Here is a 14,974-nt window from a genome sequence, read left to right on the forward strand (position 1 = left end):
ATAATTTAGATGTTTGCTCTCTTATATTTTAAAAATAATTAGTTGTTCATTCAATAAATGTTTACTACCTTAAATTTTATGTATTTAACAACAAGATTTATATATTTATTTTTACAAAAATAATAATAATATATTATAAATAACGCTAGTTTTAGTGAATAGGCAAGAAATTAAAACGATTGACTCAACTAAGACAAACTGTTATCAGCAGAAGTATCTCTTCTCGGCGTCTGTAACACTTACTGATATAAGATAGTTCTATTATTGTTCAGTTTCCTCTTGAAGAAAAGATAAACCATGAAATTGTTTTGATCTATTTCTTCTAATTGTGTAGATGAAAATGAAATAAAGGCATACAGATTTATTAGATTTTGATATTTTTCTATATAAAAGATTATAATTTAAAATAAGAATTTGAAATAATAATTATGTTTGGAGGTAATTGAATAAGAAGTCTTTTATTTGTAGATCCGTGCACTGAAAAGCCATGCAAAAACGGAGGCAGTTGTCAGATAGACAAAAATTCTTTTAAATGTATGTGTCCTACACCATTTTCTGGAGATACTTGTGAGAAAGGTATAATTTAGATGTTTCCTCTCTTATATTTTAAAAATAATTAGTTGTTCATTCAATAAATGTTTACTACCTTAAATTTTATGTATTTAACAACCAGATTTTGTATTTATTTTTACAAAAATAATAATAATATATTATAAATAACGTTAGTTTTAGAGAATAGGCAAGAAATTAATACGATTGACTCAACTAAGACAAACTGTTATCAGCAGAAGTATCTCTTCTCGGCGTCTGTAACACTTAATGATATAAGATAGTTCTATTATTGTTCAGTTTCCTCTTGAAGAAAAGATAAACCATGAAATTGTTTTGATCTATTTCTTTTAATTGTGTAGATGAAAATGAAATAAAGGCATACAGATTTATTAGATTTTGATATTTTTTTATATAAAAGATTATAATTTAAAATAAGAATTTGAAATAATAATTATATTTGGAGGTAATTGAATAAGAAGTCTTTTATTTGTAGATCCGTGCACTGAAAAGCCATGCAAAAACGGAGGCAGTTGTCAGATAGACAAAAATTCTTTTAAATGTATGTGTCCTACACCATTTTCTGGAGATACTTGTGAGAAAGGTATAATTTAGATGTTTCCTCTCTTATATTTTAAAAATAATTAGTTGTTCATTCAATAAATGTTTACTACCTTAAATGTTATGTATTTAACAACCAGATTTTGTATTTATTTTTACAAAAATAATAATAATATATTATAAATAACGCTAGTTTTAGAGAATAGGCAAGAAATTAAAACGATTGACTCAACTAAGACAAACTGTTATCAGCAGAAGTATCTCTTCTCGGCGTCTGTAACACTTACTGATATAAGATAGTTCTATTATTGTTCAGTTTCCTCTTGAAGAAAAGATAAACCATGAAATTGTTTTGATCTATTTCTTCTAATTGTGTAGATGAAAATGAAATAAAGGCATACAGATTTATTAGATTTTGATATTTTTCTATATAAAAGATTATAATTTAAAATAAGAATTTGAAATAATAATTATATTTGGAGGTAATTGAATAAGAAGTCTTTTATTTGTAGATCCGTGCACTGAAAAGCCATGCAAAAACGGAGGCAGTTGTCAGATAGACAAAAATTCTTTTAAATGTATGTGCCCGACACCATTTTCTGGAGATACTTGTGAGAAAGGTATAATTTAGATGTTTGCTCTCTTATATTTTAAAAATAATTAGTTGTTCATTCAATAAATGTTTACTACCTTAAATTTTATGTATTTAACAACAACATTTATATATTTATTTTTACAAAAATAATAATAATATATTATAAATAACGCTAGTTTTAGAGAATAGGCAAGAAATTAATACGATTGACTCAACTAAGACAAACTGTTATCAGCAGAAGTATCTCTTCTCGGCGTCTGTAACACTTACTGATATAAGATAGTTCTATTATTGTTCAGTTTCCTCTTGAAGAAAAGATAAACCATGAAATTGTTTTGATCTATTTCTTTTAATTGTGTAGATGAAAATGAAATAAGGGCATACAGATTTATTAGATTTTGATATTTTTCTATATAAAAGATTATAATTTAAAATAAGAATTTGAAATAATAATTATATTTGGAGGTAATTCAATAAGAAGTCTTTTATTTGTAGATCCGTGCACTGAAAAGCCATGCAAAAACGGAGGCAGTTGTCAGATAGACAAAAATTCTTTTAAATGTATGTGTCCTACACCATTTTCTGGAGATACTTGTGAGAAAGGTATAATTTAGATGTTTGCTCTCTTATATTTTAAAAATAATTAGTTGTTCATTAAATAAATGTTTACTACCTTATATTTTATGTATTTAACAACAAGATTTATATATTTATTTTTACAAAAATAACAATAATATATTATAAATAACGCTAGTTTTAGAGAATAGGCAAGAAATTAATACGATTGACTCAACTAAGACAAACTGTTATCAGCAGAAGTATCTCTTCTCGGCGTCTGTAACACTTACTGATATAAGATAGTTCTATTATTGTTCAGTTTCCTCTTGAAGAAAAGATAAACCATGAAATTGTTTTGATCTATTTCTTTTAATTGTGTAGATGAAAATGAAATAAAGGCATACAGATTTATTAGATTTTGATATTTTTCTATATAAAAGATTATATTTTAAAATAAGAATTTGTAATAATAATTATATTTGGAGGTAATTGAATAAGAAGTCTTTTATTTGTAGATCCGTGCACTGAAAAGCCATGCAAAAACGGAGGGAGTTGTCAGATAGACAAAAATTCTTTTAAATGTATCTGCCCGACACCCTTTTCTGGAGATACTTGTGAGAAAGGTATAATTTAGATGTTTGCTCTCTCATATCATTAAAATAATTAGTTGTTCATTAAACAGATGTTTTACCAGTCTAAAACTACATGTTTTATATGTTTATTTTCATAATAATAATAACTCTAGTTTTAGTGAATAAGCTTGATATTAACAGTAATGCCAAAGGATATATATATATATATATATATATATATATATATATATATATATATATATATATATATATATATATATATATGTTGTTACCTGTCCATGATGCTGCTTCCCGGTATAGTTGGTTCCATCATCAGAAAGACCGTGTTACAGTCATCTGTATTGGACGGGGTCCAGGTGTCTCTTAGGAGGTCCCAGAGCTTGATGACCATTTGGCTATGAATTTCGCGACTTTGGTGCCAAAAAAAGATTATACCCGAAACATCGGGAACTCTCCCGATCCGTCCATTGGGAACCGAGATACGTCTCAAAAGTTCCTGATTGGTTGAGAGGCTTCTAGCCCCGCCTCCTGAGACCTATAAAAGAAGGCAGTCTGCAGCTGCCAAAGTTGAGTAGTCGGAATCCAGACATTAGCAGAGCAGCGACGGAGTCAAGCTAGTGCTGAACTAAGCTGTGCGCTAATGTCTGCAGTAGAGTCTTGCTGTGTGCAATTCTCGGCTGAAGATAATTGCCTTCTCTATGCTGTACATAGTTTGTCATGCAGTACATTTTGTGCTGTCCAGTGTGTCTTCGTGTAAATAAGCGTCGTTGTTTTTTTTCTACTGCCGCTTACTGATTGATCGTTCTCCACACCATATCACTTCATATATATATATATATATATATATATATATATATATAACCAATCTATAGTAAGAAAAAGTTTGAAAACGAAACTAAAATGAAAACGAAACAAAACAGTTTCGAAATCGCAACTAAAATTTATTACCTATTTAAACTAAAACCAAAAAGGAACTTCATAGTATTTAGAGAGCGCAATTGCAGCTACTTCTAAAACACAGATGAATTGATACAAAAGTATTAGAATCAAGTTAATAGGAAAAACAAAAATCGAATAAAAATTAAACCAAAAAAATTATTAAAAAATATTAAAAAAGAATCCGGATTCTTTTTTAATAATTTTTTAATAATTTTTTTGGTTTAATTTTTATTCGATTTTTGTTTTTCCTATTAACTTGATTCTAATACTTTTGTATATATATATATATATATATATATCTGTGTATGTATATATATATGTAATGATATTTTAATTCTAATTTCAATTTAATTGATTTCCAAGATTTTATCTTTATTTTGCCCATCGTAACATCATTCTAAAAATATTCTCTTATTTCGTGTTTCAGTTCCACTTTCGATTTAAATAATTCCTCTGTAAACTTATGTGCCATCAGTATTACGTGTCAAATGAAAGTAATACTTCCGTTGCCCTTCCCAAAGGTCAACACATGTTTTGAATTGGCGCGTGGCCGGAAATCCCAAGTTAAATAAGACTAGTGATCATGTGTCTCATTCCGTCTACGCTTCTTTCGTACTTCTGCTTTTGTGTCTGCTTATAAATAAATTGCTTTCCGGAGATGGATAATTAAGAGAGAATAAAACGAAATAAAAAATACAATGTCTCTTCTATGTCTTCAAACCTTCCTTATATTTATATATATATATACACACACACACAAAAGTATTAAAATCAAGTTAATAGGAAAATCAAATAAACCAAATAAAAAAGAATCCTGATTCTTTTTTATTTGGTTTAATTTTTATTTTGTTTATTTGATTTTCCTATTAACTTGATTTTAATACTTTTATATCAATTTTTCTGTGTTTTAGAAGTAGCTGCATTTACGCTCTCGAAATACTATATATATATATATATATATATATATATATATCTGGAAAGTTTTGTACTGAGAATTTAGAAATTACATGATATTGAAATCAGATGACTTTTAATTTGTACTTTGGTTTGGAAGATATTAATTGTTTGTTTTAGAAAAGTAATTTGCTCTCATATTCATAATTTCAACACTTGAAATTCCATGTCAGCAAAGATTATCAAAGGCTACAGTGTAAATTGCTTGTAATTCATGAATTTCTTATCAGGGGAAACAGTACAAATTTCTCTTTATTTGTAAATTTATACAGTGCAAATTGCTTGTTATTAATTGCTTGTTAGAGACAAAAACATATCTGCTCCAATATCACTCTTCACGATTTCAATATGACTCAAAATTGTGATGTTCGTTTAGAGACAGAGTTCAGAACAAAGATTTAAGATACTATAAATAAACAATTTTAACTTTAGTTTAATTATAGTGACGTAGATAATGTAGATTAGATATGTTTTATTATAATAAATAGATTAACGTAGATTAGATACATTTTGAAATAACACTGGGAGGATTCTCCTAATTTTGATTGTCGGTCAGACAACGAAGAAGGCACCTGGGCTAGCACCCTATTTCCATGCTACTGAATCACTTCATTCAGAGGTTGTTTAGTGAACGTTACGAAGGCTCAACGTACACAAGGTAAACATACATGGAGGGTCTTTAATAAGATATTTCCTTCTTATCAATTATTATGTTTTCAAATCTTACCCAGAGACTACTCGGCCCATCTAATCTATTTAAATTCCTTTTTATATGAGTTTTACAGAATTTTCAGGCAATGAATTGAAGTTTTATAGTTTCGAATTTTTGGTTGCTCAAATATAAATAGTAAATGACAATTTATATCAGACGCAAAAAATAAAGGTTGAAACATTTCATAATACAAAATTCAATTCAATATGAAGACTAAGCAAAAAGCATTAATATGACTAATATTATAATTTTGTGACCGATGTCATTATTTTCTCAATCATGTTTTTACAATTTCTTTAATTGCTTTATTAATTTTGAATTATCTCCTAATTCTAATTTTCGTGGATACGAGGATAGAATTTACAAACTCAATTCTTTAAGATATAAAGATCGACAATTTATTCATTTATTTGTCCTCTTTAATAATTCGCTATTTTTATATTTTTAGAACTTAACTATCAGTTAATCAATCGATTTTTTTTAATGTTCCTGTTTTGATGGCGCCATCTAGTAACGAATTAGTGAAAAATTGCTTAAAACTCGTAAAAATGCATAAGTGTTTTTTTTTTCCTGCTTTTTACGCTTATCAGAACATTGATTAAAATATTATTATATACTTTTTAGCACACTAAGAAAAGTTTTTTTTTCTTTTTTTTTCATTTAAAAAAAAATTCTTATTGTATTATTCAGAAGATGAACAAACAGATCCATGTGAAAGAAACCCGTGCCAGAATGGAGGAACATGTCAACTGGATGATGATAATAAGAACTATACATGTGATTGCTTGAAGGGTGTCAGGGGCAATAACTGTGAAATTATTAATTGGTGTGAAAATAATACAAAAATCTGTGGACGAGCATTATGCAAATATGATAAAAACATAGAATCTGGTTTTTGTTTTTGCGATGAAGGATTCTATTTTAATGCCAAGGAAGGAAAATGCGAAGGTGAGTACAAGATTTAATTATATTTAGTTTTTATATTGAACACTTGACGCTCTTGGTTGGTGAGAAATGATTTCATTCACTCAGAAATGATTTTTTTAAAGAATCTTCAAATAACATGGCATGTAGCAAAATTTTGACATTTTTTTATTTACATAAAAAATACATTTATAATATATATATATAGATATAAATGATATGTCTTAATTTTTATTCCTAATTTTTATCTCAATTTATCCCATATTAAATTCATTCTGAAAGGTTCTCTTATTTCCTGATCGAATTCACAGTTCTTTTGTTTAATTAATTTTGCACGTGCTCTGTCAAACTGCTTACTTCAGCATTTTCTCATTATCTGATTGAAAGGATAAAAATCCATAATGCTTATAGCATTCTTTTAAAAGATACCTTAATTTCCCTTTAAGTCTACACATATCAAAGAAATCCCTATCAAAATCTCATTGTAAAACCACTGAAGATAAAAATTTTGGACTCTTCTGTTCTGATGTAGACTGACGTATTTCTTACCACTTATTCTTTGTACCTAAATTATGCATCTCATGTTGAAATAAATCGAATTATTTAAAATTTCAAATATTTCTTCTTCTCGCCCACTCATCTGCTAAAATATATTTACCTTTTAAATATCTCATTCCATATATATAAACAGAAAAATGATAATTCAGTTCATTTATAATTTCAAATTGAATTATTTAAAATTTCAAATATTTCTTCTTCTCGCCCACTCATCTGCTAAAATATATTTACCTTTTAAATATCTCATTCCATATATATAAACAGAAAAATGATAATTCAGTTCCTTTATAATTTCAAATTGAATTATTTAAAATTTCAAATATTTCTTCTTCTCGCCCACTCATCTGCTAAAATATATTTACCTTTTAAATATCTCATTCCATATATATAAACAGAAAAATGATAATTCAGTTCATTTATAATTTCAAATTGAATTATTTAAAATTTCAAATATTTCTTCTTCTCGCCCACTCATCTGCTAAAATATATTTACCTTTTAAATATCTCATTCCATATATATAAACAGAAAAATGATAATTCAGTTCCTTTATAATTTCAAATTGAATTATTTAAAATTTCAAATATTTCTTCTTCTCGCCCACTCATCTGCTAAAATATATTTACCTTTTAAATATCTCATTCCATATATATAAACAGAAAAATGATAATTCAGTTCATTTATAATTTCAAATTGAATTATTTAAAATTTCAAATATTTCTTCTTCTCGCCCACTCATCTGCTAAAATATATTTACCTTTTAAATATCTCATTCCATATATATAAACAGAAAAATGATAATTCAGTTCATTTATAATTTCAAATTGAATTCTAAAGTTGAATATTTACTATTTCATGAAAAAATAATATTCTAATTAGGGCTTTAAATATATAATATTATAATTGTTGCTTTAACTACGTAATATTATAATTGTTGCTTTGATTTTATAATTCAAACTATTTTACAATGTTGATTCTTGATTAAAGCAATCATTTTTTATTTCGAGATATGAATATTTACCAAATAGAGCAATTTCACATAAATAAAGAGTTAATTAAATTGATAGAGTGAATAACGACCGAGAATTCTTGTCTGACAATGGAAGCAACATGGGAAATTATGAGATGCAATTGGATTGGAAAATTTTTTAGACTTAATTGGGCTTTTACAACTTCAGAACACAACTCTAATGATTTTGCTTTTATATCAAGAATTCTCTCTGCCGTGTATTCAGAAGACTTTTCTGAATGAAAAATAGTACTTCCAGATTATTTGAGCACCTTTATAATACTGGATTATCTTGAAAGTTTATCTTGATAGATTTCTGGTGAAAAAATAGATTGCTTAAAAAAGTAGTATCAGTGTTTGAATCTCACACTCATGTTTTTATAATTAAAAAATTCAGATCTTTCTGAATGAAAGTACATTTGTTAACAGTAGGTGTTCAAAATTGCAACCATGTTCAAAAACGCTGGCAAATCACGGACAATGCTCGCGGCATATCCGCCGAGATATTTGGTATCCACATGACGGAGCTCCAGATCACAGCTCTATTGTTGAGCTTGATTACCTGAACTGAACGTTCAGAGCTCAATGGATAGGCAGAGATGGATCTATCGATTGACCACTGAGTTCACCTGATTTGTCACCCATGGATTTCTTTTTGTGCTGTACCATGAAACATCGAACCCTCGTCGACAGTGAAATGGACATTGTTGCCCAATTAAGCATTGTCCGTGATATGCCAATGGCTTTTGAAAATGTTCGGATACTAATGAAATAGCTCTGTGAATCCTATGTTCGTATAAATCGTAGCAATTTTGAGCACATACTGTGAATTTATACTTTACCTTGTTGGAATAAAAATCACATTCGGTACCATTTAACTGTATTGTTCCCGTGAGTTCACTTCATTTGTCCAATTTGTCCCTGCAAATGACGTTTGCGGACATACTTTCCTTTGTGAAATCGGTTTCCTGACGTATTCCCTCCCTCCACAAAAAAGTTTGACCAGGAAGTTTTGAATCCTCATGTATGTTAATGTCCTTATTATTATAGATCAAATTTTCATTACAACAGTTATTGCTTTTCTTGTAATCTGTAAACGAATTATACCAATAAGAGTTTGTTTTCATTGCAGAATTGGACAAATGTTTATTTCAGCGCATTAACGGTAACTGCAGTCGTAAACATGAGACATGCGACAGCAAGGGCATCTGCAAATGCGAAGACAATTATGCTTACAATGAGGGAAATTCTGCTTGTGAACGTAAGTAAAATTAAAAATTTTCGGTAATATTCTTTCCTGACAGCAAATATTTGTGCACGATGGACACGTATTGACGATAGAAAAGCACACACGAATCAGCTTTACATAGGAACGTATAATCGCAATATAACAATTGTGTTACGTGAGTATAAGCTTATGTGAGTGAACTGGATCTTTGAAATGAATGTAAGAGAAGCGTTTTGCTAACTGATACTTTTACACAGGAGACGTATAAAAATTATTATTTTAACCTTTTTAAAATCACGTTTCCTTGAAAGTTTTTGCATATAAATACTAACCTTATTTAATAAAATTTTATGCTTAGAATATATGTCTAAATGGAATATTTAGGGAAACAAAAGTTCCCTAAGTGTTCACTTTTTTTGAATATCCTATATATATATATATATATATATATATATATATATATATATATATATATATATACTAAAGAGGTAGGAAGTTTCATTAATTTATTCATTCAACATTTTCTTGATAATTAAATTCGACTAGGACCTTGATACTGTCAAAATATATTACAAAAATCATTCTCTTGAATATTAATTCTTCTTTAGGGAATGCTACACAGAATTATAGAAATTATATACATTTCTAACAAGATTAAAATATATTCCAGATAACTTATCACTACTTGATTTCGCACACGCTATTTTATTTAATCTTTATACGACTGTGTCAGACTGACTTTTCTAATTGGCATGAACCATTCAGGTTATCAAATTTAAATTCCAGTAGTATCAAACGAAGAATTTCGTGTTTCTAGAAATCACGCCTTTTCTTACAAAGTATAAAAGTTCGTCTGATCTTTCTTGTATGATTGTTCAATAATAAGTTGAAAATAGAATACCTGCTACTCTTACGAAGATATTACTATTCTCGTGATGGATAATGCCATTGTAAACCTTTGATTTTAAGAACACTGAATTCATCATTCATCCGCTAATTTATCCTAATATTATTGAGTTTTTTTTCTGACCTCTTTCATTAACTTAAGACTTGTTTTAATTCCCTCAAATAAGCAGGGGAAGTGAGTTTTGAAACTAAAAACTAATACTAAAATAATTTTATACTTTATGTTTACGTTCTGTGGTTTAAATTCAAACGTGATAGATTTCATATATTGTTCATATGATATAAACGAGTTATTGAACATTAGAGAAATCATAATTCTTTCTAAGTAATGAGTGTATTAATTATAGAATTGAACATATTTTAGTATTAAAAATAATTTATTACTGCGAATATTTTCCTATTCTATATAGCTGATTTCTGCGGGAAAAAATCAGGGAAAAAGTCGCCTTGTGGACCGAATATGGATTGCAGCATTAACGATAGGAATTTTTCTTGTTCCTGTAAAAAAGGATTCCGACAATTTGGTCAGAAATGTGTAAAAGGTATGAGTATGTGAGCGTTAAGTTATTATGATTAATTCAACTAAGCAAAATTTTTATATATAAAGGTAAATCACTCCGTGACTAAGTGGGACATAGGAAAACAGTTTCTAATAATAAAGGTTCTTTATATATCAGGAAAAATATCAGATAAAATAATGAAGAATTGTTTCACATTTTGAAAGGCAATTCTTTTATTTAAGTTAAGGGTTTCTACTTACTTAATTACTCGACTTCATATATATATATATATATATATATATATATATATATATATATATATATAACGAAACTGAAAAAAAATTGACAAATTATATAAATGATTCAATATGTTAATTATATTTTACATATGATCAAATCTTTTATATTTGGTAGCAAATCTTCCAGAAAAATTAATATAAAAATATGCCTATAAATACCGAAAGAATATCTGAAGAACGAGTTAATTAACCTTGGCAATGTTATCATAAAGAAGAAAATCATTGAGCCTTAAGCATTATAAAGCAATCATGAATTCAGTTTTAGATGTCAAAATTAATAGAAAAATGGCATTACAAATAAAATACAAAATAACTGATAGCCCTTATGATAAGCCATTTTAATGATAATAAGAAAAAACCAAACTGGAAATTAGCCTTTGAAATGTTACCGTAAAAAGGAAACTCTTTGAGTCTTAAGCACTATTAAGAAATCACTATTTCAACTTTAGGTGTCAAAATTAATAGAAAAGTGGCATTACAAATAAAATACAAAATAACTGATAGCACTTATGATAAGCCATTTTAATGATAATGAGAAAAAACCAAACTGGAAATAAGCCTTTGAAATGTTACCGTAAAAAGGAAACTCTTTGAGCCTTAAGCACTATTAAGAAACCACTATTTCAACTTTAGGTGTCAAAATTAATAGAAAAGTGGCATTACAAATAAAATACAAAATAACTGGTAGCACTTATAATAAGCCATTTTAATGATAATGAGAAAAAAACCAAACTGGAAATAAGCCTTTGAAATGTTACTGTAAAAAGGAAACTCTTTGAGTCTTAAGCACTATTAAGAAACCACTATTTCAGCTTTAGGTGTCAAAATTAATATTAAAAAGATATTACAAAAAAAATACAAAATATCTCTCAGCACTTATGATTAACAGTTTTAATCATGAAAAAAAATTTACTGTCTTTGATTAAAATGCCCTAAACACAGAAAAAAAAATGTGACGTTATTGTTAAAAGGTAAAGGTTACCGCAAATGCCATTTATAATCTATGAGCGTGTTATCTGATGAGTTGCAAGATAATTTTTACTTTTCTAAGATGTCCAAAACATTTCAAAGCTAATATTGGCCAGACACAATTTATTTGTGTTTCTTAAGCATGAAAGATCAATCGAAACCTTTTAATTTTAATCGTTTATTTACAAATAAATGAGTGACTTTCATCTAACATCAAACAATAATTTGCTTTTTAAAAAATAAAAATGTAGATACATAGCATTGATCTTGCAGAATCATGCTGAGTGTTCTTCTATTTTTAAAGCTCCTATAGTATCTGTTACTCTACTGTTTAACCTGGACTGTTTTACATTTGTAAATTTTATATTCATAAAATTGCGATCGATTTTCATTCCCTATTTGACATACTAGATTCTAAATTTTTTACAGTTGCGTTTTGCCGATAACGATACAATATTTTAATATTATCAGAAATGTATCATTTAATATGAATAAAATGGAGTTCTATATTTAATATGTCATGTATTTGAGGCAATACCTGGTTACAAGATCCCATAATATTTGTAATAGTGAATTATGAAATGTAACAGAGACAGAAAAGAAAGAATAAAAAGTATAAAAGTGTTTAAAAACCCGCTTTTATTATTCCACTAAGAATATGAAATATTTTAAACAAAAATTTTGATTATTTCAAAGAACTTGGTAAAAGCCGGAGATGCGTGACGCAATATTATAATGAAATTGCTCTCATAAGACCAAAAAATTTCTAAATATTGTTTAAAAATACAGAAAAAATTTGATTAAAATTTCAATTTAAGATATTTCTATTATACCATCACAGTTTTAGGATTTTGTTTTGATTTTCCCTTTCTTTATATAATTTTTTGTCTATAAGAGAGAGTTCTTTCCTGTTATTTATGCTTATAATAAACGAATTTTGGATAAAAAAAATTTGTAACATTCATTATTTAATTGATTTGCTAATTTGTTGATGATTTTTAAAAAGATTTGATACATTTCCAGATATTACAAATCAAAACATTTATTTAAATCAATTATAAGCGTAGAAATTATAGTTTATATTTTAAACATTTATTAAAATCAGAAATATATATATATATATATATATGACAAATAACAGATATCTCATTTATTATTTTGAGAAATCCAAGGGATTGACAATTTTGATATTTGATCTAAATTATTTCAAGAGAGCAATTTTGTGCAAAATTTTATTTTTTGAATAAATATAAAAATTAGATTTTTTGCGAGAACATAAGTTAATTATATGAGGTTGAACATTTCAAAATGAATGCATCGAAGTTTCTTAACAATATCAGTTAAGAGGGAGGAAAAAGTTTAAAAATTACTTAACTGAAAAAAAACTTTAAACTTGTTTCTTAGATAAAAAATGACACTTATTTCCTTTTATATTTTCCTAGAAATTTTAGAGATTTCACAACAATTTTAAGAAGACGAATGTATTTAAGATTAGTAATTTTAGAGACAAGAAAGAAGAAGGGGCAAATTTCGAATATTAAATCAAATTTTCATTTGATGCATGTTTCGGATCTGTTTATTCAGTACCGGAGAATTTCAGGTTCGAGATCAGATTCCACCGAAGAACCGTCTTTTAAGCAGGTCTGGTGCACATTAAGTCCGACTGGCCAAACGTCCTACCGCTGGTGTGGTGTGGAAGTTTGGAGGGGGGTTCCAGCTAGTTATCTGAGTGCGGTTCAAAATTCCTAGGTCTATCCCAAAATAGCCTTAGTGTTTATATAAAAGGAGACAATAATATAACTAAAATTAAAAAAAACTAAATCCACTTATTTCCTTAGAAATTTTGGAGATTTCACAACTATTTTAAGTAGAAGAATATATTTAAGTGTTGTGATTCTAGAGTCGAAAAAGTGGAATGAGCAAATTTAGAATGTTAAGTGTTCATTTGATACATGTTTCGGATCTGTTTAATTTGCTATTCTATGATAATGTAAGATCATCTAAATAGTGAGAAATATTTTTTGCAGTTGATAAGTGTGCACCTGGAGTATCACAGTGTCAGCAGAAATGCACGAACGGTAAATGTTTGTGCTTTGAAGGGTTCACATTGAAAGCTGATAATTACACATGTGGTAAGTTCTTATGCTTAATCATATTTAAACCAATAAATGGATATAAGTATTCAGTAATTCGGAAAAGAACCCGAATGCCATAATCTATACTTATATATAAAGCTCAATGTGTGTGTGTGTGTGTGTGTGTGTGTGTGTGTGTGTGTGTGTGTGTGTGTGTTGGCGCTCTACAGAAAAGACCATCTGACTTACAGCTACCAAATTTGGTACGTGTATACCTTGGAGGTCGGGAATGTGCACCTGGGGTCCCTTTTTTTGAAATGTTAATTAGAATTTTAATTATTAATTAAAAACTAACTTTCCCGCCAAAAAATCCTCTCACTTTCCCCACCGCCAAATAAGTAAGGCTTCAGTTTTTTTTTCCAACAGCAATGAGGCTAGGGCTAACATTTTTCGGCCGATTATTTCAAACCATTCTGTTTATTTTCTTCATGTTTTATGCATTTAAAATTAAACATTGTTAATTAATCGATCTTTCAGATTCATTCTGAAGTACTTTTGAATTAAAATAAAACAGATTAAAGGAAATTAAAAAATTTTAATCTACATAGCGTTAACCCAACTGATGTAGAAAAATTCACGCATTTGCATTACCGTAACTGGCGTTGAAAATTCACGCATGCGCATTGTATTCTGATTGTTTGCATTTCAACGGAAGCGGGCTCGATTTAAATTATATTTAGGTTAGTTGTATGCTTTTGTAATTAAATCGTATTTATGTTAGTTTAAGTTCATCGTTTTTTAAGTAATTTTTTTAACCTGTTTTCGACCGATTATTTGAAACGATTCTGTTTATTTTCTTAGTGTTTGATGCATTTAAAATTAAACATTGTTAATTAATATACCTGCTCAAAATGAATTTGAAAATCTTTTATTGACAAATTCTTCAAATATTACATAAATTAAGAAAGATATTCTTTAGTGCCCATAAGATTTCAATGCTCAATGACTCTGTTTCCAGTAATCATATTACAAAAAAAAGCTTTGTTT

General features: G+C 27.8%; 2 protein-coding genes across 2 annotated transcripts in view; both read left to right on the forward strand.

Annotated features, from left to right (window-relative positions):
* LOC129975446 (neurogenic locus notch homolog protein 1-like) overlaps positions 1-1,164 on the forward strand; it is a 61,407-nt gene extending 60,243 nt beyond the window's left edge. The window contains exons 55-56 of the mRNA XM_056088509.1: positions 469-576; positions 1,046-1,164. Coding sequence (XP_055944484.1) covers positions 469-576; positions 1,046-1,164 — 227 coding nt within the window. The remainder of the gene's footprint in view (positions 1-468; positions 577-1,045) is intronic.
* A 496-nt stretch (positions 1,165-1,660) lies between these two features.
* Positions 1,661-14,974, forward strand: part of LOC129975612 (fibrillin-1-like) — a 62,990-nt gene continuing 49,676 nt past the window's right edge. Inside the window, exons 1-5 of the mRNA XM_056088686.1 lie at positions 1,661-1,730; positions 6,152-6,409; positions 9,083-9,211; positions 10,495-10,626; positions 13,880-13,984. Of these exons, the coding sequence (XP_055944661.1) occupies positions 1,691-1,730; positions 6,152-6,409; positions 9,083-9,211; positions 10,495-10,626; positions 13,880-13,984 (664 nt within the window). The 5' untranslated portion in view covers positions 1,661-1,690. The remainder of the gene's footprint in view (positions 1,731-6,151; positions 6,410-9,082; positions 9,212-10,494; positions 10,627-13,879; positions 13,985-14,974) is intronic.

Source organism: Argiope bruennichi, chromosome 7 (assembly GCF_947563725.1).
Source record: "Argiope bruennichi chromosome 7, qqArgBrue1.1, whole genome shotgun sequence".
NCBI classification, from domain to species: domain Eukaryota; kingdom Metazoa; phylum Arthropoda; class Arachnida; order Araneae; family Araneidae; genus Argiope; species Argiope bruennichi.